The sequence below is a fragment of the Oncorhynchus tshawytscha genome, linkage group LG06 (assembly GCF_018296145.1).
Source record: "Oncorhynchus tshawytscha isolate Ot180627B linkage group LG06, Otsh_v2.0, whole genome shotgun sequence".
In the NCBI taxonomy this organism is placed as follows: Eukaryota; Metazoa; Chordata; class Actinopteri; order Salmoniformes; family Salmonidae; genus Oncorhynchus; species Oncorhynchus tshawytscha.
The window spans coordinates 15,864,032-15,888,495 of NC_056434.1; the positions used below are offsets into that span (position 1 = coordinate 15,864,032).

The window sequence follows — 24,464 nt, forward strand, 5'->3', positions numbered from 1 at the left end:
CTCCCAGGAGTGGCTGTAGATCACCACGTCGTCCAAGTAAGCAGCACAGTAATCGTCACAGTCCTGGAGGACCTTGTCCATCAGCCTCTGGAAAGTCGCAGGGGCCCCATGAAGGCCAAACGGCATGACCTTGAACTGGAACAGGCCCATTGGCGTCCGGAATGCAGTGTAGGCCTTGGATTGTTCATCCAGGGGCACCTGCCAGTACCCTTTGCAGAGATCCAATGTGGTGATGTAATGAGCTCTACCTATTCTCTCCAGTAAGTCGTCAATGCGGGGCATGGGATACGCATCAAACTGGGAGATGGCATTCACCTTACGGAAGTCCATGCAGACGCGCAAAGAGCCATCCTTCTTTGGGACAATGACAATAGGGCTGCTCCATTCACTTGAAGATGGCTCGACAACATCCATCTCTATCATGGTGTGGACCTCTTCCTTGAGGGCTACCACCAGCCTCTCAGGCACACGGTAAGGATGCTGGCGGACAGGGTTCTGGCCAGGTTTCAAACGAATGACGTGTTCCAGGACTTTGGTTCTTCCTGGTCTCTGACTGAAGAGGGCCGGATACTTGCCAAACAGCTGCTTCAGCTCATCTTGCTTGTCTTCTTCCAGGTGAGCCAGTATGACTTCTGCTCGTTCTTTCCATGCCTCTGTGACTCCCTCCGACTCATCCTCTTCTACTCTGCGGACCAGAAAGGACTTTCCTTTGGAGAGTTCCTCTTTCTCCTCCCAGGCCTTGAGAAGGTTCACATGGTAGGTTTGCTTCTTCTTACCCTTGTCCGGGTGCAGCACCTCGTAGGTCACTGGGCCCATCTTCCTCCCGATTAGGTACGGTCCTTGCCATTGCGCAAGGAGCTTGCTGGTAGACGAGGGAAGGAGGAGCAGGACTTTCTGTCCTGCCTCAAACTCTCTGTGGCGAGCGTGCTGGTCATAGCCTCTCTTCTGGGCCTTCTGGGCTTGCTGAAGGTTTGCTCTAGCTTCCTCTCGGTACCGTTCCAACCAGTCTCGCATCTGGAGGACATACTGGACAATCCCCTGTCCTGAGGTAGCTACTGGGGAACCTTCCCAGCACTTCTTCAGCAGGTCCAGTGGTCCTTGCACTGGCCATCCATAGAGGAGTTCGAATGGCGAGAAACCTGTCGATGCCTGAGGCACCTCCCTGTAAGCAAAAAGCAGAAAGGGTAACCACTTATCCCAGTCTTTACCAGTGTCAGCCACAAACTTCCTCAGCATGTTCTTGAGCGTTTGATTGAATCTCTCTACGAGCCCATCCGTTTGGGGATGGTAGGGAGTAGTCCTCAAGCCTTTAATGCCCAGCTGTCGGTGGAGTTGAACCATCAGTCGCGAGGTGAAGTTTGTCCCTTGGTCCGTCAGGATTTCATCTGGGATTCCTACACGAGAGAAGAGCTGAACAAGAGCACTGATCATCTTTGGAGTGGTTATGGAACGGAGTGGGAAGGCTTCTGGGAACCGGGTGGCATAGTCACAGATCACCAATATATACTTGTAACCTGCACTACTCTTCTCCAAGGGTCCATTGCAATTCTCTTGAATGGGGTAGAGATAACTGGCAGTGAACATAGAGGAGCCCGTTCAGACCTACGGACAGCACTGGTTTTCTGGCACGTGGGGCATGATTTGCAGTATTTTTGTACATCAGTATACATGGAGGGCCAAAAGAAACGGGAGCCTAGCCTAAGATAGGTCTTATGTTGCCCTAGATGGCCTGCCCATGGAACTGTATGTGCAAGGTTGAGAACAAGTGGTCTACAGGTAGATGGCACCACCAACTTCCTGCTATCTGCCTCTGACCCAAGGTAGAGTATGTGGTTGTCTACTGTGTAAATCCCCCACATAAAGATTGACTGTCCCCAGCTAAGGCCTTGTCAAACAAACATTTCAAGGTTGCGTCAGACTTCTGCAGTGTAGCAAAATTTTGTGGAACATCCCATTGCACCTCTAACCCAGACACATCAGCAACAGGTACAGGGGTTCCCACATACTTCTCAAGACGCCGCTGGCGGCGTGACTTTCTGGGCCCTTTGGTTCCCCCCTCGCACAGACTATCACACAAGTCAGGCAGAGGTTGTAAACCAGCTTTGGCCTGGGCACGAGTGACAACTGAACATGCCATCTGAACATCAGACTGGCAAACTGACTGCTCATATAGCTGACCCCCCACACTTCCCAACAGATCAGAGAGTACAGGCACATCCCTCCCCAAAATCATCTCAAAAGGTAGCTTCTCCATTACCCCAACTTTGAGGAGGTATTTCTGACCCTGAATCTCAACTGTGAGCTCATCTGTGGGTTGCTGTGACTGGTCACCATGGACACATTGGATCAGTGTCTGATGACCATAATCAATGTCATTAACAGGTACATTACCTTTTCTGATCAATGACAGGGAACTGCCGGTGTCAATCATTGCAGTAAGACTTTTACCATTCACTTTTACAGGTACCAAGCATGACCCTTCCCGAGTCTGTCTATTCTGAACACCATCCCCCTCTCTGGGTACATAACAGTAACCTGAGAGCTTGGATTTACGTAGCGGACACATTGAAGCTTTGTGCCCCTGCTGCCGGCAGTAAAAATAGGTCAGACCCCTCCCATCAGAGCAAACTGCATGATCCCTTACCTCCCTCCCAGACACATAACCCCCAGAGTTACCTCCACCATCTCTGGCGTTTCTGATGTCCCTTGTGTCTCTGAGACTCCTTGGAGCGGGTGCTGCAGGTTGTGGTGGGCCCCCTTTACGTGCATTAAGATACTGCAGTGCAAGCTTGGCCGCCATAAGCCCGTCCTTGGGCTCGTGCTCTCGGACCCAGGTTCGAATGTCGCGTGGTAGAACTTGTAGAAGTTGCTCGAGGATGATGACCTCCCGATTTCGTCCTGTGTCTTCTCCCCGGTCGAACCCATCGTCGGTAGAGACCCTTGAGGCGGTGGTACGTCTCTGTCGGCGACTCACCCGATGGCGTTGATGCAGCTCTGAAGCGTTGACGGTAGGTTTCCGGTGAGATGTCAAACTTCACCAGCAGCGCTTCCTTCAAGCCCTTGTAGACATTGGCCAGCCCCTCATCCATTGCTGTGTAAGCCTCTAAGGCCTTGCCCGTGAGCAATGGGACAAGCCTGCAGGCCCACTCTACCTCAGGCCACTGCCACGTCTTAGCCATGCGCTCAAACCTCAGCAGGTAGTTTTCAATGTCCTCCCCTGCTGGTATGAGGGCATCTTTGGCTCCTTCCTCAGGAATGCTGGAAGATGGACGTTAACACTGCTGGACTGGTCTCCTGGTGCTGGCCTCATTACTGCTTGGGGTGCCTGCTGTGGAGTTGAAGTCCCTGCTGCATCGAGCCTTTGTCGTCCTGGTGTTGGAAGACCCAATCTTGGGCTCTCACTGACGAGTTCCGCCTGGTGGGGAGCTGTGAGGATAGATTGGCGTAGGCCACGTAACTCCTGCTTGAGGTCTTCGTCCCTCCTCTCAAGGCAGGTGAAAAGTTGCTGAAAAAGGGTTACCATGGTTGGGTGTGGTTCTGGTCCCCCAACTGCTCCTTCAGTCAGCAGCTCACCCAGTTCTGGTTGTCTTTGGCCCCGCGGTCGGGCTCCTAGTTTCTCATACTTGACCTCTTCTTCACCAGACGATTCCATGGTATTCCACCCCGGTTCAACTTCAGGTACCTTTTCTGACAGTTGATGCTGTTGCTGAGAACGCAATCCTGTACGCATTCCTTTACCTCTCTTGTTGGAATTCACTGATTTGCGGTACGCCATCCCACCACTGCCACCATATGTCACGTAGAGTAGGCCAGATGGCTAAACTGGATAACCTAACCTCTATAAAAATAAAAAGATGGCGGAACCGCAAAAGTTCTTCTGTGCAAAGGTGTTTATTTACAAGTGATTCCGGAACAGAAAATAACAGTACTGCCATCAACGTCTACCTTATGGGACAGCTTAACAACATTGCTGCCCCATCCACAGCTCAATCCAAAAAATCCCCCTTAGAGACTGGAGAGAGGCTCCTTTTGTAGGGCTAGCCCCTCCCCTCAGAACAATTAACCCTAATTAATTAATCAATTAACAATACAAACCTACATTTTCCATGAACTAAACATACTAAAGGATATACATTGCAACACGGTTTTAAACAATATCACAACATAACATTTACAACATTACATCATTACTGACAATATCTTTCAATATGCCCATATGCATTAATGAGCCATTTGGGACAGGCACTATAAAGCCAACCCAATTCCCTTAGCTCGGGTCCTTTTCCAGCATACCCAGAAGCTACAGAGATGGAGAGAGAGGAACAGAACAAACAAACAATGCGCTCATCCACAACATTGATAAGTATAATAATTATTGTATCTCTCAAATATGAACATTGACAAGTGTGAAATGCATGCACCAAGACACAAGTTAAATTGTGTGTCGACCCACATTGTTAACTTATGGTATAATGGCGCAGGGAGGAGTGATGAATATGTGTGTGCGTTAAAGAACCAAATGCTGCCCGCGGCTAGTGACGGACTTCTACGTCACATTATGAAAACTTGAAATCAGCCCTAAATAATCGGCCATTCCGATTAATCGGTTGACCTCTACTTGAGAAGCTCCACAGCGCATTAGTGGTGGTGAGTTAAGACAATCAGAAATCGAATCCGATCCCCACATGGGCACATTTTATAGGTCTACATTTGCGCGCAGGCCAGGTAGACTAGTCCTACTTCTTTGTGTAATCAGGTGTGTGTCCTTACTCAAGATTGACAGGAGCGCTCCAAGCGAAAGACGATGAATAAATTCACAACTCAAATGTAATGAAATGAACCAAAAACTTTTGTGTAGCTTACGTTGTGTGCTCTGCAAACAGTGTCCACCCCTACAATGACAAGTAAGACTGGAATAATAATTGATTAAATGCAACACAAAATGCAACACAAATGAACATAACCAAACATATTGTAGATTGGTAATTAAGGGTCAATGGACTTCCGGTGATACTGGTGTGCCATCCCTGCGTCCTCCGCAATGGTTTAGTCCACCCAGACAGGCTTGAATCAGACCGGGTGTCTTGTGTGCAATAAGTTACTTCTTTCTTTGTTGTATTTTACCCACTTTTTCTCCCAAATTTCAATCATGTCTCATCGCTGCAACTCCCCAGTTTGCTCGGGAGGCAAAGGTTGAGTAATGCATCCTCCAAAACATGACCCACCAAACCTCGCTTTTTAACACCGGCCTGCTTAACCCGGAAGCCAGACCCGACACCTGACAACTGAGGTCAGCCTGCAGGCTCCCGGCCTGCCACAAGGAGTCACTAGAGCGCAATGAGCCAAGTTAAACTCCCCCCGGCCAAACCTTCCCCTAACCCGGACGGCGCTGGGCCAATTGTACGCCATCCTATGGGACTCCCGATCATGGCCGGTTGTGATACAGCCCTGGATCGAACCCGGGTCTGTGGTGATGCCTCTAGCACTAAAATGCCCCGCTATAACATTTTTATAATATATATATTATCCTTTTTCCTTCAATGTGTTTGCCATCAACATTAACAATGCTGCAGGAGGGGGAACGTACAAAAACATGTGTCCCCTTTGGCACCATTAAACATATGGAAGTCAATTTGGGGATTGGCCTTTTCATCTCAATACTGCTCTAGACTCCATCTGCCATAAGTTAATGCCTTCCACCCTCTCTTTCCACCAGGCACTCTTTATTCTCTTCATCTTGGCCTATATCCACATCGCTTTCTCACGCTCGCCTATCAACTGCCTGGAGCACGTTCGGGAGAAGTGGCCGCGTGATGGCATCCTGCGAGTGGAGATCCAGCGCAACTCGTCGCGTGCGCCCATCTTCCTGCAGTTCTACGACTCAGACGGTCTCCAGGGCCTGGTCAAGGAGCCTGAGGGGGAGGGAGGAGGGCTGGGCCTGGCCGCGCTCCACCACGAGGAGGAGGACGAGGACGAGGACGAGGAGGAGATGACCCTGGAGATGTTTGACAACAGTTCTGTAAGGGTGAGACACTGCTACTGGTGTAGAGGGAGGGGCTGAGAGAGACCCAATAATCCTGCATCATTTATACATTAACTCAATAAGTCTTTCTCTTTTCTTTGTCAGTTTGAGCTTGACATCGAGCCGCGGCTGAAGCCCTCGCTGAGTGGTGGGGGACGGGGCCTCAACGACAGCCAGGACCTCTCCTTCAGCCAGGCGCCCACTAAAGGTATGCAGCCGCTGAGGGAGACAGTCTCCCAGATTGAGATGCTAACTCGAGCAGGTAAACTCAACCCCCCCCCCTCCAGTGAGGTGAGAAATCCTCAATCCATTCCTTTCTTCCTCTTCCTGCAATTTAGCTCCCTGATCTTCTTCCCTTCCAGCCATCTTTTTGTCGTTAGTCACCCCCATGATTCTATTCCAAAAATGTGTCCCCTTGTCTTCTGCCCCTCAACGACTTTCTGTAGCTGTTGTTGTCAAGGATCATTGTTTGAATCAGACTGTGTGGCCATGTCGCAATGCCATCTCACCTCCCCAGTGGTCCCTGGCTGTGCCCAGACAAAGACTGTGTGTGTGGGCTTGGAGCTTGACCCTCTGTCAATCGGGCCAGCAGTTGAGAGCCAGACTTTAGTTTAGGCCCAGTTTGTGTTGTGTGCCTTTGACCCATCTGTCCTTGCATTGGTTTTAACCATTCTAAATTGCCTTTGCATAAGTGTTTTTCTGTGCTATGCATGGTCTGTGTAAACCTGAGGCCTCCTTTCCGTAATTTGCTTTTAGTGGCGCCGGAGGGGATGGCTGCCGTTTTACTGGCTCCTAACCGTATTTTTTTGTAACTAATTTTGTACATAATGTTGCTGCTACTTTCTCTTATGACCAAAAAGAGCTTCTGGACATCAATACAGCGACTACTCGCCTCGAACTGGACAAATATTTTTTCTTTAATGAGTCTGATGCAAAGGATAGAGTGCTTCCCGGAAACCAGGCCCTCATCCCCGTCATTCGCGTGAAGAAAATATGAAAATACAGGGGGTGCCTTATGAGAATTCGTCAGCGAGTGAGTAAACCACCACTACCCTCGATATTATTGGCCAACGTGCAATCACTGGAAAACAAACGGGACGATCTACGATTTAAGAATGTCCTACCAACTGGACATTAAACTGTAATATCTTGTGTTCACTGAGACATGGCTGAACGACTACACAGATTGTATAGAGCTGGCTGGCTTCCCTGTTTTTCGGCAGGACAGAGCAGCTACATCTGGTAAGACGAGGGGTGGGTGTGTCTTTTTGTCAATAACTACTGATGTGCTATGTCTAATATTTAAAGAAGTCTTGAGGAATTGCTTGGCTGAGGTAGAATACCTCATGATAAGCTATAGACCACACTATCTACCAAGAGAGTTCACATCTATATTATTCGTAGCTGTCTATTTACCACCACAAACCAATGCTGGCACTAAGACCGCACTCAATGAGCTGTGTAAGGCAATAAATAAATAAGAAAATGCTCATTCATAAGCTGCGCTTTTAGTGGCTGGGACTTTAATGCAGACAAACTTAAATCCTCTTTACCTCATTTCTACCAGCATGTCACGTGCAACCAGAGGAGAGAAACTCTAGACCACCTTTACTCCACACACAGAGATGCATACAAAGCTCGCCCTCCATTTGGCAAATCTGACCATAATTCTATCCTCCTGCTTCCAAGCAAAAATTAAAGCAGGAGGCACCAGTGACTAGCTCAATATGGAAGTGGTCAGATAACGCGGATGCCTCGCTACAGGACTGTTTTGCCAGCACAGACTGGAATATGTTCTGGGATTCATCTAATGGCATTGAGGAGTATACCACCACAGTCAACGGCTTCATCAATCAGTGCATCAATGACGTCGTCCCTACAGTGACCATATGTACATTTCCCAACTAGAAGCCATGGATTACAGGCAACATCCGCACTGAGCTAAAGGCTAGAGCTTCTACTTTCAAGGAGCGGGATACTAATCCGGACTATTATAAGAAATCCTGCTATGCCCTCAAACGAACCATCAAACAGGCAAGGCGTTACCATGAAATTGGGGAGAAAAATGGGTAAAAAAACAAACAAAGCATCAATAGTTGAACAGGTTCTCATTTACAATTGCGACCTGGCCAAGATAAAGCAAAGCAGTTCGACACATACAACGACACAGTTACACATGGAGTAAAACAAACATACAGTCGATAATACAGTATAAACAAGTCTATATATGATGTGAGCAAATGAGGTGCGATAAGGGAGGTAAAGGCAAAAAAAAAAGGCCATGGTGACAAAGTAAACACAATATAGCAAGTAAAACACTGGAATGGTAGATTTGCAGTGGAAGAATGTGCAAAGTAGAAATAAAAAATAATGGGGTGCAAAGGAACAAAATAAATAAATACAGTAGGGAAAGAGGTAGTTGTTTGGGCTAAATTATAGGTGGGCTATGTACAGGTGTAGTAATCTGTGAGCTGCTCTGACAGTTGGTGCTTAAAGCTAGTGAGGGAGATAAGTGTTTCCAGTTTCAGAGATTTTGTAGTTCGTTCCAGTCATTGGCAGCAGAGAACTGGAAGGAGAGGCGGCCAAAGAATTGGTTTTGGGGGTGACCAGAGAGAGAGACCTGCTGGAGGGTGTGCTACAGGTGGGTGATTCTATGGTGACCAGCGAGCTGAGATAAGGGGGGACTTTACCTAGCAGGGTCTTGTAGATGACATGGAGCCAGTGGGTTTGGCGACGAGTATGAAGCGAGGGCCAGCCAACGAGAGTGTACAGGTCGCAATGGTGGGTAGTATATGGGGCGTTGGTAACAGAACGGATTGCACTGTGATAGACTGCATCCAATTTGTTGAGTAGGGTATGGATGTGGCAGGGCTTGGAAACTTTTACGGACTACAAAGGGGAAACTCGGCCGCGAGCTGCCCTTTTATGCTTGCTTTGAGTCAAGAAACACTGAAGAACGCTTGAGAGCACTAGCTGTTCCCGGATGACTGTGCGATCACTCTCCGTAGCCGATGTGAGCAAGACCTTTTAAACAGGTCAACATTTACAAGGCCGCAGGGCCAGACGGATTACCAGGATGTGTACTCCAAGCATGCACAGACTAACTAGCAAGTGTCTTCACTGACATTTTCAACCTCTCCCTGGCTGAGTCTGTAATACATACATGTTTCAAACAGACCACCATAGTCCCTGTGCCTAAGATAGTGAAGGTAACCTGCCTAAATGATTACGTCTAGGGATGAAACAGTTACTGATTTTGCGATAAACCACGGTAAAATTCCCGATGGTTAGTATTACTGTTTCAAATTGTAATTTGAAAAACTCACGGTAAATACTGTCTAGCCTCAACCAAAGTTAGCAACTGTCTGACACAGGTGTAGCATGCAACGTGGGTTATGTTTTGTGTGAAAACATGGAGGAAGGCAGTGACAGCGCTCAGGAGAATTTTCAGCCTTCTAAGAGGACCATATTTGAAGTGGGGTCATATTTTGGGTTTTACAAGAGTGCTGAGGGAAACTTAATAGAAGATGGTCGCCCGGTCTACAGAATATGCAACAAAAAATCACTGCGAAAGGGGGAAACACTTCAGTCATCTTCGTGACCACCACCCACTACTTTATAGTGAATGCAAGGTAAATTAATATTTAGCTCAATGCATGATGTTGGGACTTCAAAATTGGGGGGAAATGTCATGCTAACTTGCTAATAGCTTGTATACTGAAGCTTTCAGTGTTACATACTCTTGTAAAAACTCTGCACGTTGTTCTGCTGCTGTATGCGTCGGTTGTCTCCAGACTATTCCTCCATTGCTAGGCTGGACAACAGAATGAGTCAAAATTCACCAAAGGTTGAAAAACAGCAAAATAACTTTGGCTAAGCTGCAACACTAGCCCATAGCAAATGAATGGAATCGAACGTTCGCAGAGCTTGTTTTGACTGGGGTGATGTTTAGAATAAAATTTTGCCTAAATGGCACAAACAAATGTTTCCCTTTTTTATTTTACAGCTACAATCTGTTCACCGGACAAAATTGAAAAAAAAAATAAGTAATATCCGCACCCTGATGGTGTTAATTGTGCGTATGTCTGCGTAATGAGAAAGTAGGGAAAAAATGAACTTCTATTTCTGGTCTAATGATCGATGACAAAGGAGCTCACTGCCCAGGCTTACATAATTACAAAGAGGAGATTCTCCTGATTTTAAAATGGTGCCCGACTTGAATATACACATTGTGATATTTGGCGAAATAGACCGGAATGCCTCTCCATAGGAAAGTAATGGAGGGAGCTCAAGCGTTCCAAGAGCAAAAATTATTTTGGGGCTAGCATTTGATGACAACCAAGCTCGCTGCCCAGACTTAGATAATTAGAAAGATGAGATTCTCATGATTAAAATGGTGTCTGACTTGAAAGCAATCTCTATTGAACTCCACACTGCCCTTTCCTACCTGGACAAAAAGGAACACCTATGTGAGAATGCTATTCATTGACTACAGCTCAGCGTTCAACACCATAGTGCCCTCAAAGCTCATCAATGTGGGGCGGCAGGTAGCCTAGTGGTTAGAGCATTGGACCAGTAACCGAAAGGTTGCTAGATCGAATCCCCCCAATCTGACATGGTAAAAACCTGTCATTCTGCCCTTGAACAAGGCAGTTAACCCACTGTTCCTAGGCTGTCATTGTAAATAAGATTTTTTTTCTTAATTGACTTGCCTAGTTAAATAAAGGTCAAATTAAAATAGCTCATCACTAAGCTAATGACCCTGGGACTAAACACCTCCCAACTGGACCCTGAACTTCCTGATGGGCAGGTGGTAAGGGTAGGTAACTACACATCTGCCATGCTGATCCTCAACACTGGGGCACGTCAGGGGTACGTGCTTAGTCCCCTCCTGTACTCCCTGTTCACCCATGACTCCAACACCATCATTAAGTTTGCTGACGACACAACGGTGGGAGGCCTGATCACAGACAACGATGAGACAGCCTATAGGGAGGAGGTCCGAGACCTGGCAGTGTGGTGCCTGGACAACATCCTCTCTCAATGTGGGCAAGATAAAGGAGCTGACCGTGGACTACAGGAAAAGGAAGGCCTAACTGGTCCCCATTAACATCGACGGGGTTGAAGTGGAGCGGGTCAAGAGCTTTAAGTTCCTTGGCGTCCACATCACTAACAAACTATCATAGTCCAAAACACCAAGACAGTCGTGAAGAGGGCAAGACAAACCCTTTTCCCTCTCAGGAGACTGAAAGATTTTGCATGGGTCCCCAGATCCTCAAAAGAATTATACAGCTGCAGCTTAGAGCATCCTGACCGGTTGCATCAACGCCTGGTGTGGCAACTGCTCAGCATCAGTAAGGCGCTACAAAGGGTATTGCGTACTGCCCAGCACATCACTGGGGCCAATGCAATCGTGTGTGTGTGTGTGCAGTGGGGTTGGTGAGCTACGGGATGTGGTAAGCTGCGATGCTTACCTGTGAGTGTGTGTCTCTGTGCCTTCAGTGTGGCCTCAGGAGGATTACATAGTGGAGTACTCTCTGGAGTACGGCTTCCTCCGCTTGTCCCAGACCACCCGGCAACGCCTCAACATCCCTGTCATGGTCGTCACGCTGGGTAAGCTGTTATAAAGCCTACTTAACACTGACATAGCACATGATGGCAGGTGCCATGAACAGCCATAGCTGGTGAGGTGTGTTAAGACTACTTAATACCACCCTAACCGTGACATAGCAGGTGTCATTAACAGTCATTCAGTACCTGGGTAAGCTGTGCTATTAACTTAAGCCTACTTAAAGGTAGACTCATCGAAATGACAAATGCACAAAGCAAATGGCATACTGGGCCAATTTCCGCAACACCTAAGAGCGTTGAAGCGCTCTGCTGTTTTGCTCCCGTGGTTACCACGCTGTAACGGTGTGATACCGACCTGTGCACGTGCGTAGTGACAGAGCGAAGTCTTTTTAATTTCTCTCATCTCAATATCTGCGATGCTGCTCGTGGACATGTAATTTTCTAGTCTACATGTAACACCACAGTCATAGGGACTACAGTGGATACAGTCATAGGGACTACAGTGGGTACAGTCGTGGGGACTACAGTGGGTACAGTCGTGGGGACTACAGTGGGTACAGTCGTGGGGACTACAGTGGGTACAGTCATAGGGACTACAGTGGGTACAGTCATGGGGACTACAGTGGGTACAGTCATGGGGACTACAGTGGGACTACAGTGGATACAGTGGGGACGTGGGGACTACAGTGGGTACAGTCGTGGGGACTACAGTGGGTACAGTCGTGGGGACTACAGTGGGTACAGTCGTGGGGACTACAGTGGGTACAGTCGTGGGGACTACAGTGGGTACAGGGGACTACAGTGGGTACAGTCGTGGGGACTACAGTGGGTACAGTCGTGGGGACTACAGTGGGTACAGTCGTGGGGACTACAGTGGGTACAGTCGTGGGGACTACAGTGGGTACAGTCGTGGGGACTACAGTGGGTACAGTCGTGGGGACTGAAGTTAATAAAGGGATAGGAAGTATGGCCACTGACTTGCTTGAGCAGCATTTGGTTTGATCAGTAGTTACCTGCTGGTGTGCCTAGTACAAAACCTCCCTTAGCCACCCAAGGCAAAGGTGGACTGTAGCTAGCTACAGACTTTTATTTTGAAATATAAATTCATTTGGGTCGTAGGTCATATTGGCCAACACAATGCTGCACTTAATGGAAGTTGAAGCTGAAGGCTCTGACCACCCTTTTGTTGAGCGTCCGCGGCTAACTTTCACATGAGCGTTTGTCTTTTAGCAGATGCTCTTATTCAGAGCTTAAAGGGTGTAGGTGTTGTAGAAACACCAAGATAAGTAGTCATCATAACACACTAATAAGTCTGTTATGAGTACCACAAACAAGTGTTAGAGGGTAGGAGGGGCTCTGTGTGTGTGTGTGTGCAGACCCCATGAAGGATCCGTGCTTTGGGGACAGCTTCAGTCGCCTCCTCCTGGATGAGTTCCTGGGCTACGATGACATCCTGATGTCTAGTGTCAAGGCCCTGGCAGAGAACGAGGAGGACAAAGGTACATGGTGTTTAGGGATGGGTGTGTGTGTGTGTGTCAGGGATTCTCCCATATGTTTCTTTTCTTGGTGGTGTGCAAAGGCCTGTGTGTGTGTCTCTGACCCGTGCTCTGTGTGAGAACAGGCTTCCTCAGGAATGTGGTGTCCGGGGAACACTACCGATTTGTCAGCATGTGGATGGCTCGCACCTCCTACCTGGCTGCCTTTGTCATCATGGTAATATTCGTAAGTAGCAATCTCCACACACCTTTTTGTCAAACTTGCATCAAATCCAAAGTGTTAAATGTAGCCAATGAGAAACCATCATTCAGGTTCTTTACTCTGAAGTTTCACAAACAATACAACATATTTGGTATGATAAATGAGCTGGTGCTTAACTAACTCCCTGGGTTATTCATGAAAGATAAGTTGTCTGTTTCCTTCCATGTCTACAGACCCTGTCCGTGTCTATGCTGCTGCGCTACTCCCACCACCAGATCTTTGTCTTCATTGGTGAGTCACACTCACACCCCTCTCAACTCTAGTAGTCCTGGAAGAATACATCTCTACATGCCAGATGCTTAATCTCTGACCTCTGTTTCTCTAGTGGACCTTCTACAGATGTTGGAGATGAACATGACCATCGCTTTCCCAGCAGCGCCTCTGCTTACTGTGATCCTGGCTCTCGTGGGTAAGAGTGGCATACCATTGAGGCGCCATCTCTACAGTTACAGATGTGGTCAAATATATTGGCACCTTTGCGTGATTCACCGTTTCTTCTAAAATGAGATGAAATTGAAAGTACTTTGTTTACTTTTGTATTTGTATGATTTTAAAATGGCCCGGACTAAATTATTTAAAATTCTAATACATTTTGTTTTAATGCAATGATTCTCATTTACTGTGTAATTTCTCACCTGTTGTAGGTGCCTACATGGTAAAAAAGTAATTCAACAAGTTTTGAGAAGAGAAAACGGAACATTCTGTCTATTGCGCTCCATTTTAAAGTGCTACAGGTGCCAACATATTCGACTACATATGTAACAACAACAAGCTGGGTCTTGAGACTGTTTCTAGATTGAACAGGTGGTACAAATCTCTCTCTCTCTCTCCCAGGCATGGAGGCCATCATGTCTGAGTTCTTCAACGACACCACCACCGCCTTCTACATCATCCTCATCGTGTGGCTGGCCGACCAGTACGACGCCATCTGCTGCCACACAAACACCAGCAAACGTCATTGGCTGAGGTGAGTTCCAGACACCAACACCACCAAATGCCAATAGCTGATATAAACCATTCATACCCTACTGTCTTGCATCAAATGGGGATGGGCAGAGAGAAAGGGCCCTTGGAACATGAAGAGAAAGGGCCCTTGGAACATGAAGCCTATTTGCTTTGTTTCTATGTAGTCTAACTAATTTGCTTATTCTCTCCACTACATACAACCGATCACTTTGTCTCTCCAGTTCCAGACAGTCTATCCATTCCTCTGTTTGTCAGTCCAGTTATTTTTGGCTACTCTCTAAGGAGGCTGTCTGTCTCCTGCAGGTTCTTCTATCTGTATCACTTTGCGTTCTACGCCTACCACTACCGCTTCAACGGCCAGTACAGCAGCCTGGCTCTGGTCACCTCCTGGCTCTTCATACAGGTGAGAAGGGTTGGAGGAAAGAAATTGACTAGAGAAAATAAACTCACTCAAACTGTAGTGTGATTTCAAAGTGTGTGTGTGTTTAGTTAGTAGCCCACACACTCCATCCTCCAGCATTTTGAATATGAGCACCAAGTCAAAACACTGAGCTGGAAGGTGCTTCATCTTTAGGCAAGTGGACATGTTATTGTGGCGAATCGCTAAAGAAGGTCATATCGGGTTGGTGTGTCTTCAAAACGATTTTAAATGAATGTCCTGAATATATATATATATATATATATATATATTTTTTTTTTTTCCCTATACAAGTGATTGATTGATTCTAATGGTTTAGCCCAAATGCTAGTGGCTGGACCAAAGAGATTAGCATCCTTGGCTAGAGTTTAGCCAATGCCAGCCACCTCTAGTTCTAGGTTATAGCCTCCCCCGGCCCTGTTTCTAACGCCATGACTTAAACAGACTTACTTTAAGCGCCTACATCTCTTCTCCATCCCTAGCACTCAATGGTCTACTTCTTCCACCACTACGAGCTTCCGGCCATCCTCCAACAGATCCGCATCCAGGAGATGCTGCTGCAGAACCAGCTGGCGGGCCAGGGGGGCAACCAGACGGCCCTGCAGGACAACCTCAACAACAACACCACCACCGCTGCAGCAGCCCCAGCTCGGGGAGGGGAAGCCAACGGCCAGGTCCGACCGCCAGATGAGCCCCTGGCTTCTTCGATGGCCCAGGCCCAAGGTTCAGCGACCCTGGCTTCCCAGTCAAACGGCCTGGCTGGGAGTGCCACGTTAGAAGGGGCCGTAGGAGAGTTGACAACGGAGCTGGACTGGATGGCGGAGACGACAGCCATCATCACGGAGGCCTTGTCCTCCTCAGCCCCCCAACCTGGGGGGTCTTTGATGGAAAGCACGGCAGGGGGATTGCTGGGGGAGGCCAGAGGGGTGGGGAGGGTTGGTGTTCCTGGGGCAGGCCTCAGCATGGTGGCGGAGATTCGAATGGGGGGGAGTGATGGTGGAGGAGAGAGCACAAGTGGCACCGGTCCCAGCTTGATGGCAGTGGAAATCAAAACCATAGTGGCCTGTAGAGGCAGTGCAGCAGGATCAGGCCTGCCTCCTCCCTCTCCTCCAGTGGGAGGACTCCAGGAAGCAGAGACTTGCCTCTCTACTGTCAGGCCGTCCCTTCCTCAACCACCTTCTCCACACACAGACTGCAGTAGGGCAGTGGTTGGGGAGCCAGAATGCCCCAGGCAGAGCCCCACAGATTGGGACTCCAAGAAAGAGGAAGCCCCCAGCCCAACTCCATCCTGAGCCCCCCCACACACACACATGCTCCCATACGCAGAGGAAACATATCTTCTCCCCCTTAATTCTTCTTCCAACACCGCAAGATGCCGACGTGGCTTTATTCCTGTAATGTCATTCTTACGACAACCAGGAGAAGAGGGGGATGGAAAGCTGAGGAAAAGAAAAGCCCTGCCCCTCAACTTCTCTTCAAAGGTGTGGAATTGTTTGGAAATGGCTACCCGGACATACATTTTATTTTTTATTTTTATGTATTTGTAAAATAATCAATCCTATTGCATTGGTGATATACAATTCCTTAAAGATGATGATTCTGTTGGTTAGGGGGTGTCTCGACTGGATTTGGAAATGGCGGTGTATGTTTCCTTTTGAGAGCACAGTGGACTATACAGGGCTGCAACACATGACCTCTTGTCCTATCCATCCATTCATTCCATCTGGTCCTCAAACCCAGAAAAAAGACAACCCCGTGTTTTGAGTTGCTCAATTTTCTTTCAGAACTGTTAAACAGGCTAATAAAGTTGCTGTGGGTTGTCATGATACTTGGTCAAACCCCACTTCTCACAAGCTCTCAACTTTTTCTCCAACTGGCTCCGCAAGCTAGCTCTATCCCTGACTGGAGCATCGTGGGAAATTGAGTTGATATCCACTGTTTTTGAGTGTTGAGTAGACCTCCTTGCTCGGATGTTTTGCCAATCCACTGCTCTTACAATGCTTGGCAGTTGCTCCCGTACTGCTTGAGCCGCAGAAGAGCTGTCATGACTGCAGTTTCTTTTGTCTTAACCTGCAGTTTCTTTTGTCTTAACTTTTCTGTGTACAGTCAGGACACTAAGGCCCATTTTTCTCACCCATAACTCATTATCAGGTTTTGTCTTTCAAATTGCAATCGCTTCACCGTGCAGATACATGATCAACTGGAAGGCTTGACCAGGTACCTGTTTCATGGTCTGTAATGTTAAGTCACTATACTAACCCCCCTGGGTGCATGTTTTGTTCAAATAATCAAAGTTTGATAAGGAGTTGGTTATTTGAATCAGCTCTGTGGTGCTAGGGCAAAAAACAGAACATGCCCCCGGGGGCGCCAGGAAGCAGTTTGTGAAACCTTGCCTTACATCCTGTATTCCAAAAGAGGAGCATGTGACCTGGTAACACACAGTTCTTTGCTTCAGACTAGCACAAGACGATAGGCTATGTTAAATGGCTTCAGGGTAAAGCTATTGTAACCATGCCAACCAATCTCCATTACATGTGTCCTTGATCTACCATTCAGCTGCCAAAATGGCAAGTTGTGATGAAATTGCATGCCTTGGACGCTCCAATTTAATTTGGTAAAGAGCGTATTTTTTTATAATGTTTCTTGTTTTAAAACCTCCTGATGATGAAGCTGCTGAAGACTACCTTGGAAACTTTACCAGACTTGTGTGGCCACTGTTTGTTCGTTAGCTCACAAGAGACTAAACTGGACTTGCAAGCCTAGTAAGATGCTACTGTGAGACAAACTACCGGTCGTCAGATGGACCTGACATGCATCCTGCTTCCCCTTTCTGGAACCTGCTGAACGCCGTTCTCAGATGGACAGGGTGTAACAAAAGTCCAGAGAATTAAAAATGATAACTCCAAGTAGAAACTGGCAGGGCAGAATAAACAGGGAATAATGACAGATGTGTTCCAATGTCTACATCCTCATCTGTTGAAACAGAACAACTTCCTGCCCAGTGAGCTTTATTTTGATGCCTTATAATTCCAAATGAGATATTATTGGAAGTGCATGTTGAGATTTCCTTAGCAGTCGAATTTAAGCAGGTTTTTGGCATATAGTGGCCTCTGATATGAGGAAAATGGTTTATATTTCAACGGAATCACGATAACCAAGGGACATTTAGCAAAATGGGTTAGACTTTTCCATTAGTTCTATTAAGATGGGAGTAGAATCATTTCTGTTCAGTGTGTTGGGTGGAGGTGTAGTCATGGCTATGCAGTGGGCAGGACCAAGGACGTGGTTCTGGTTTGAAAGGTCCAAATTGTGCAATATGACAGGAAGTCAGTTTAAAGAGAAAAGTCTTCATTGTAGAAGAGGATACTTTTACAGATGCGACAAATATGCTCTATCAATGACGTTTTATGATCAGTTTCTTTATCTGTGCCTATATGCCGTTCTGTAAGAAAAAACAGGATGATTGTAGCAATGCAACAGTTGCTGTCCATTTGTAGCTCATTTTAGGCAATGTAAATGAATCCTTCAATCTGTGATGGACTAGATTCCTTCTCTCATTCAAATGTATTTAACTGTTCGGTAAACTAAGTGCAGAAGAAGCATTCTTTGCACAAACAATTGTCGTTGGTGTGGTTGTTTGTGTGTCCTAGTATTGGTTATATAAATCCTATCCTTCAGTAGGTAGGGTTACGTGCACCACTAGTTATTGTAGGTTGAAATAGGCCAGCATTTCCCAAACTCGAACCTGGGGTACATGTTTTGGTTTTGGCCCTAGCACTGCAAAGCTGATTCAAATAAAAAGTTGAGTCGATTATTTGAATCAGCTAGGTAGGCTTATGTAATGCTGAGCCAATAACCACTACGTGCACCATTTGGGGTCCCCAGGGAAACGCTGACAGGCTATTCCAAATAAAGTCCATATTTTCACGCCTGATTAACAAAAGGATTCCATGTCAAAGGAAAAGTGACACCCTGTTTTTTTGTATAAATGTTTGGAAAGAGTTCATGTGTATTACAGACTTCATGGTTCAGGTACCACCTGTTATTCTATCACTGAAATATTCCATCATTTCTATGAGGAAAACATCCCTACTTTCCCTCTGTGGACCTAGCGGTAAAAATACAGACGACACAAAGTACACTTGACAAGGATTCACATTTCAACCATCACAACCAACACTTCCATCAGACTTTATTCTTGAACGATATCGACTCAGAACTCAAAGGAAGAAAACAGAAACACCATAAAAGCACCACTACTGATTTGAATACAGTCTGAACTCCACGTATTACTGATTGTTGTTTCAGGTTGCCATTGCATTATTGATAAAATTCAGTTATCGCCCCACCACTAAAATCAACAAGAGACTGGAAACAGAAGGTTGTGGGTGGCAGCCATTTTGGCTCCTGTGGCAGAAGAGAGACCACTGGAAAGTCAGTGGTTAAGTTCCCAGAATGGGTGCAGTGCCAGCAGGGCTTGGTCATGGGGGCATGCTGGTACTTCTAGCTCCACTCCATTGGCATGGTAGATCCAAGTAGGCCTGAGGTAGCCCAAACACAAACACACATTTTACCAATCATGGGAGGACCAATTGGGCACATGTAAGATCACAAGGGATTCCCAATGCCCTGAAAAGCTCTTTCATCTCACCCAATAGCAAAAGAGTGTCCAGGGAAAGAGCTGCCATGCTATGGCATCGGGCTCACAGTAATTGGATAAATCCAATCCAAGGTAATCCAACTTCTTTCAATAAACCCTAATACACCATTGGCTTTTCCAAACACCAGGGGGCATCAGCTCTTCTCATTGGTGTGTATGGGAGGGATGGTGTGGACTGTGGGCAGGGACTTGAGGACAGGGTCTGTCATGGTGGTGGCACAGCGGGAGGAGGGGAGGGCTGCAGTAGCTACAACCACGGAGGTCATTCCTGTCACTATGGGGGCGGAGCAGGCAGCCTTTTCCTTGGCCAGGGAAGTCTGCAGCTCAGCCCTCCTGGCCAGAGCCGTCCTCAGCTGATCCCGGATCAGGTCGATCCTCTCCTGCAGCTCCTGCAGCTCTCCCGGCCTCAAAGGAACGCCTGAGGAGGAAGAAGAGGAGGGGAGGGATAGCACGAGACTGGCAAAGGAAGTCCCGAAGCCCCCATTCGCACAGACCCGTGTGGCCGGGTTGGTCCTAGGGTTAGTGTCACATCCAGCCGACCCCCCCCTCCCCCCTTCAGACTCGGCCCGGGCTAGAAGGCGGCGGCTGTTGAGGGTCTCCAGGTTAAAGTGGACTCGCTTGTCTTTAGCGGCTGCAGCAGTGGAGTCCCTGCTGCTCTCGTTCCACTTGGCCGAGGCGCGGGGGGAAGGGGGGTCTGGGGGAGGCTGGGGGTGCTGGTTCTTCTGGTTGTTGCAGCTACATGGAGATAAAAGGCTTGTGTCAGTAAAGAAAGAAAGACACAGGCCTGGTGCTTAAACAACCACTACTAGTATGTTAGATTGCTTTCAATCTGTATCTCAGTATTAGGGCTAGATTCAATCCATATCTGAATAGTATCGCAGAAAATCTGCGTTTAATGCTCGATTGAAATTTAAAGGCAATGTTCCCATGTTCGGGGTAAACACTGCATTCATGGTAAACGCTGCATATGTCGACTCAATTGGAAAATACCTTTACATTTTAAGGGGATACTTCCACGATAAGGGTTGAATCCAACCCTAATGCTTCATCTCCTTGTTTCAACTATATATTGTTTCTTCTAGATTCTACTCAGGTCCTGTCAGATCAGTGATTATGGAGGAAAGGACAAGGACAGTAAACACATATGTAAAACAGGTCTCCATAATAGCAGCCATTTTGTCACCTTCTTTCTGTGTTGGCGCCCTGCTTCTTCTTCACATCCTCATAGGTCTGGTTCAGGGCTCGGTGGATTTTCTACATAACAAATGGGGCCATAGTTACACTGAGCCAGGGGAAGAGGTGGGAGGGGGAGAAAAGCTCCACACTGATTTATTCAAAACAGACAGAATCAACACCATCTTAGAAATTGTAATTACTTTCCCCCTCTCGTTAATAATCCTCCAACTGGGGAAGGAGCTTAGAGGACCTCCGGGGACTTAAGCCAGGCAGATTTGAATTTTCAGTGCTTTTAATACTTCACTTCAACTATGGTTCCCAAATGGTGGTTCTCTAAGTCAACAGCAGATGGCGATGTTGCCTTTATGTTATCAAATGACAGCCAAGGTGATAAACAGTCCTTATTTTTTTTAAAGACTGTTTATCCAAGAGAGTGAAAAACCTACACCATAAACAACATTTTACAAGCAATCAATATTTGTTCATATTTAATTCCCGGAGGATTTGTGAAGCGTAACTGCTTTTAGATATAGAGTTCGTAAAACATGACAGGGAAAGCCACAAATGTCTTCAAGTAAAAAAGAGCACTTTAAAAAGGCCAATGAAAGAAGCTATGAAAAAGTCTGAAGCCTGAGGCAGAGAGGCTCACTATGAAGGTTATTTTATTGACACACAAACGCTCACACACACAGCATCTGTCTGTTTCTTTCTCTCACACATTATCTCTCTTTCTCACTGACACACACACACTTGGTTCAATCACACTTTCTCTGTTTTCTCGTTCTTTCTTGTGCACACACATACACACACTCTCACACTTACATTCTCCTTTGGTTCACTCACACAGTCCCTCCCTCCATCTCACCTGGCTGGTGTGGAGCCAGTACTTGTACTTCTGTCGTCGTCGGATGTGTGGCAGCACCATGTGATAGAAGGCGTGCTCTCCAGCCAGGGTGAGCAGTGACGTGGCCACACCCACACACAGCAGCACAAACAGCCCTGAGAAGTGACGGATGCCCATCTGGAGAGTCTGTATAAGGAGGGGGAGGGAAAGGGAGGGGACAGTTTGGTTACTTGAGTAGGGTTAACACCTGTAACAAAGGGTTTAACAATGTAGTAAATTGTCAACCTCTGGTCCATGGACCAACATCAGTCCTTGGGATGATGGTGATATGTCCCTGAGAACCTTGTCATTAGATATCTATCCAATGGATACTGAGCATCATTTCAGGTCTCTCATCTTTTCTGACGCTCCCTCTTTTCACCTCTAGGGGCAGTCTCTATTAATTTCTATTCAGACAGAGATCAACATATGGTCCATAGAATGAGTAAATGAGTAAGCTATTTGGATAAGGGGATTGTAAATATAAGTGACAATTGTTTTATATCTATTTTCCCTTATGACTGCTGGAGACAAATGAGAAACCAGTCACATGAAAGCAAACTGAAGCATATCAACATATCAACTTTTCCACAGTAAAATGTATGAAATGCTGGCCTTATAACTTGCAGATATGAAATGTGGAGACGCAAGCTATAGATTTATGTAGCCATGCACAAATGACAGTATAGAGTCAAAACTACCAAAAAGTGTTAAAAATAAATAGATTTCTCAAGTCTGAATCGGGCCATTACAGTTTTGACATCAGGACATCATGTCTGTCCTGCCAAAAATAACTATTTAGAATTTTAAAAGTGTGGCGTTTTTTAAATAGATTCTGCTGCGTTCCTATTAAGCCCTGTTTATACCTGGTGAAAACATGTGTCCTTTGTCCTGATCTTGTTCACAGTCTGATTGTGCCCACATATTAGCCATTGCATCTATACAGGGTATTAAAATGTGTCTGTTTTCTGCCCACTGTTTTTTAAAAAGCAAGTCAGTTAAGAACAAATTCTTATTTTCAATGACGGCCTAGGAACAGTGGGTTAACTGCCTGTTCAGGGGCAGAACGACAGATTTTGTACCTCGTCAGCTCGGGGATTTGAACTTGCAACCTTTTGGTTACTAGTCCAATGCTCTAACCACTAGGCTACCCTGCCGCCTGTGTCTGCATTGTGACCAGATTTACATGAATGTAAATTATTTGACCGATATTTTACTAAATAATATTTATTCATTTATTTTAAGAGACATATTGATGCCATAAGTCAATAGTGGTACCTGACAATGATTTTAGAGGGCAGAAGAATGATGATTTAAATGGTTTCACTGTCCAGATCCATTACACCAGAGACACAATGCATCCCTGACTACCTCCCGAGGTAGTTAGGAAGATCTGATCATAATCAGATCACCATCCATATTTTAATTATCTACACCTGTCTAAAAATGAGGGCACAATCAGAACGTGGACAAAATCAGGATAAAGAACGCATGTTAGAACCAGGCATAAACAGGGCTTTAGAGACCTGAGCATTGTGACTAATAACCAACACAATCCTGATCTCCATGCCATTGGCTGCTTTATTGATTTTGTTGCGTTGTATTCTATTTGGTTCTAGATTATTCTACCCAGAGATATGAGTTCTCATTCTATTCCTTTGAGCCTACCCTTCTATTCTACTCTACTCTATTCTAGCCTATATGATTCAGTGGAGGCTGCTGAGGGGAGGACGGCTCATAATAATGGTTGGAATGTAGTGTAATGGAGTGAATGGAATGGTATCAAAGACATACAAAACATGCATTTAATACCATTCCATTCACTCCATTCCAGCCATTATTATGAGCTGTCCCCCCAAAGCAGCCTACACCGGTATGATTAGTGTCTACCCTGTGGGCTGCTGCAGATGTCCTTTTGAATTCCAGCAGTGCTTAGAGGACATTTAGCCTAAGTCAGGACGACAGTGTGTGTTTGAGAAGCACAGTGCGAGCAGTGAGAACCCTGTCTGAGTGCCTGCCAGCAATACAGTACAGTAGTTGTATAGTACAGTAGTTGTATAGTGCTGTACACCTCCAATAAAATAGGAATCTAGCCTATCAAGGTCTAACAACATGAGTTGTTGGAGATGTGCTGTATATTTAGGCAGACACATTGTTCAACGCTGTTTGACACTTTGCAGCAAAGGAGAGAGAACTTTTCAGAGGAAATGTTCTAAACCGAAAGCCGCCTCTGATCTTATCTGTAGAGGTTTGGACGTAGATGTGAGAGAGGGAGAGAAGAAAAACTTGAGAGAGGGAGTGGTGGAGGACGGCGGGCTTGTTTCCGAAGTGCTGACACAGTGAACCCCAGGGGTGCAGTACAGGCCCTCCCCATCCCTCCTGCCACCCTCCCATCCTAGACCCAGTCCCTCCTCCCATTTAATTCTGGGACTCGGCCAAGAGAGGGAGCTGCCAGCCTCTGCTCTCTCCCTCCCTCTGCCACTCTGTTCCCTCCCTCCCTCCACTTCACCATTATATCTCTCTCCCTTCTCCTCTCCTCTCCTCTACACCTTCCCTCCCTCTCCCCTTCTCCATCTTACCCACTTCACCCCCCATCTGTCCTTCTCTCCCCCTTTCTCCCCCATCCTTATCTCTCCCTCCCCCTCTCCATCCTACCTTCTCCCTCTATACTCTCACCCCTCCCTCCTTCTCCCTCTCTCCCTGACCAAGTAGTGATCAGTATGCAGGGGGAATAACTCATCCTATTAGCACTTAGGGCCCCCAGTATGGATGATGTTAGCCTGTCGACTGTGTTTAAGAGTGGACCCTTCCTCCGCCATATTGTTTCTGGGAGGGGTAGGTCGCCTCCCCCTGTTCCCCTCCCTTCCTCTGTCCCTCAGCCTTTCCCCTCCGAATCCATGTGAGCAGAAGGATGTGGAATGAAAATGAGGAATAATCTGTTCGATGCAAGCCAAGGTAATTCTGCCCTTCAAATTAGAGTAAAATAGAAATGTCATCCGGGTGCTCCTGT

At 46.7% G+C, this 24,464-nt stretch overlaps 2 protein-coding genes across 4 annotated transcripts in view; one reads left to right on the forward strand and one right to left on the reverse strand.

Moving 5' to 3' along the window:
- The window catches only part of LOC112252111 (membralin), a 37,534-nt gene extending 19,176 nt beyond the window's left edge, over positions 1 to 18,358 (forward strand). Inside the window, exons 2-11 of one of the 3 annotated variants that reach the window (XM_024423065.2) lie at positions 5,717 to 6,025; positions 6,128 to 6,230; positions 11,525 to 11,635; positions 12,970 to 13,092; positions 13,215 to 13,315; positions 13,525 to 13,582; positions 13,677 to 13,760; positions 14,186 to 14,318; positions 14,621 to 14,720; positions 15,218 to 18,358. In XM_024423065.2, coding sequence (XP_024278833.1) covers positions 5,717 to 6,025; positions 6,128 to 6,230; positions 11,525 to 11,635; positions 12,970 to 13,092; positions 13,215 to 13,315; positions 13,525 to 13,582; positions 13,677 to 13,760; positions 14,186 to 14,318; positions 14,621 to 14,720; positions 15,218 to 16,027 — 1,932 coding nt within the window. In that variant the 3' untranslated portion in view covers positions 16,028 to 18,358. Of the gene's footprint in view, positions 1 to 5,716; positions 6,026 to 6,127; positions 6,231 to 11,524; positions 11,636 to 12,969; positions 13,093 to 13,214; positions 13,316 to 13,524; positions 13,583 to 13,676; positions 13,761 to 14,185; positions 14,323 to 14,620; positions 14,721 to 15,217 lie in introns of those variants that run through there. The other 2 variants (XM_024423066.2, XM_024423067.2) reach the window with 2 other exon arrangements.
- Positions 18,359 to 18,910: 552 nt separating this feature from the next.
- Positions 18,911 to 24,464, reverse strand: part of LOC112253266 (glutamate receptor ionotropic, NMDA 3B-like) — a 27,595-nt gene continuing 22,041 nt past the window's right edge. The window contains exons 6-8 of the mRNA XM_042323019.1: positions 21,437 to 21,601; positions 20,579 to 20,649; positions 18,911 to 20,130 (exon numbers count right to left, since the gene is read on the reverse strand). Coding sequence (XP_042178953.1) covers positions 19,530 to 20,130; positions 20,579 to 20,649; positions 21,437 to 21,601 — 837 coding nt within the window. The 3' untranslated portion in view covers positions 18,911 to 19,529. The remainder of the gene's footprint in view (positions 20,131 to 20,578; positions 20,650 to 21,436; positions 21,602 to 24,464) is intronic.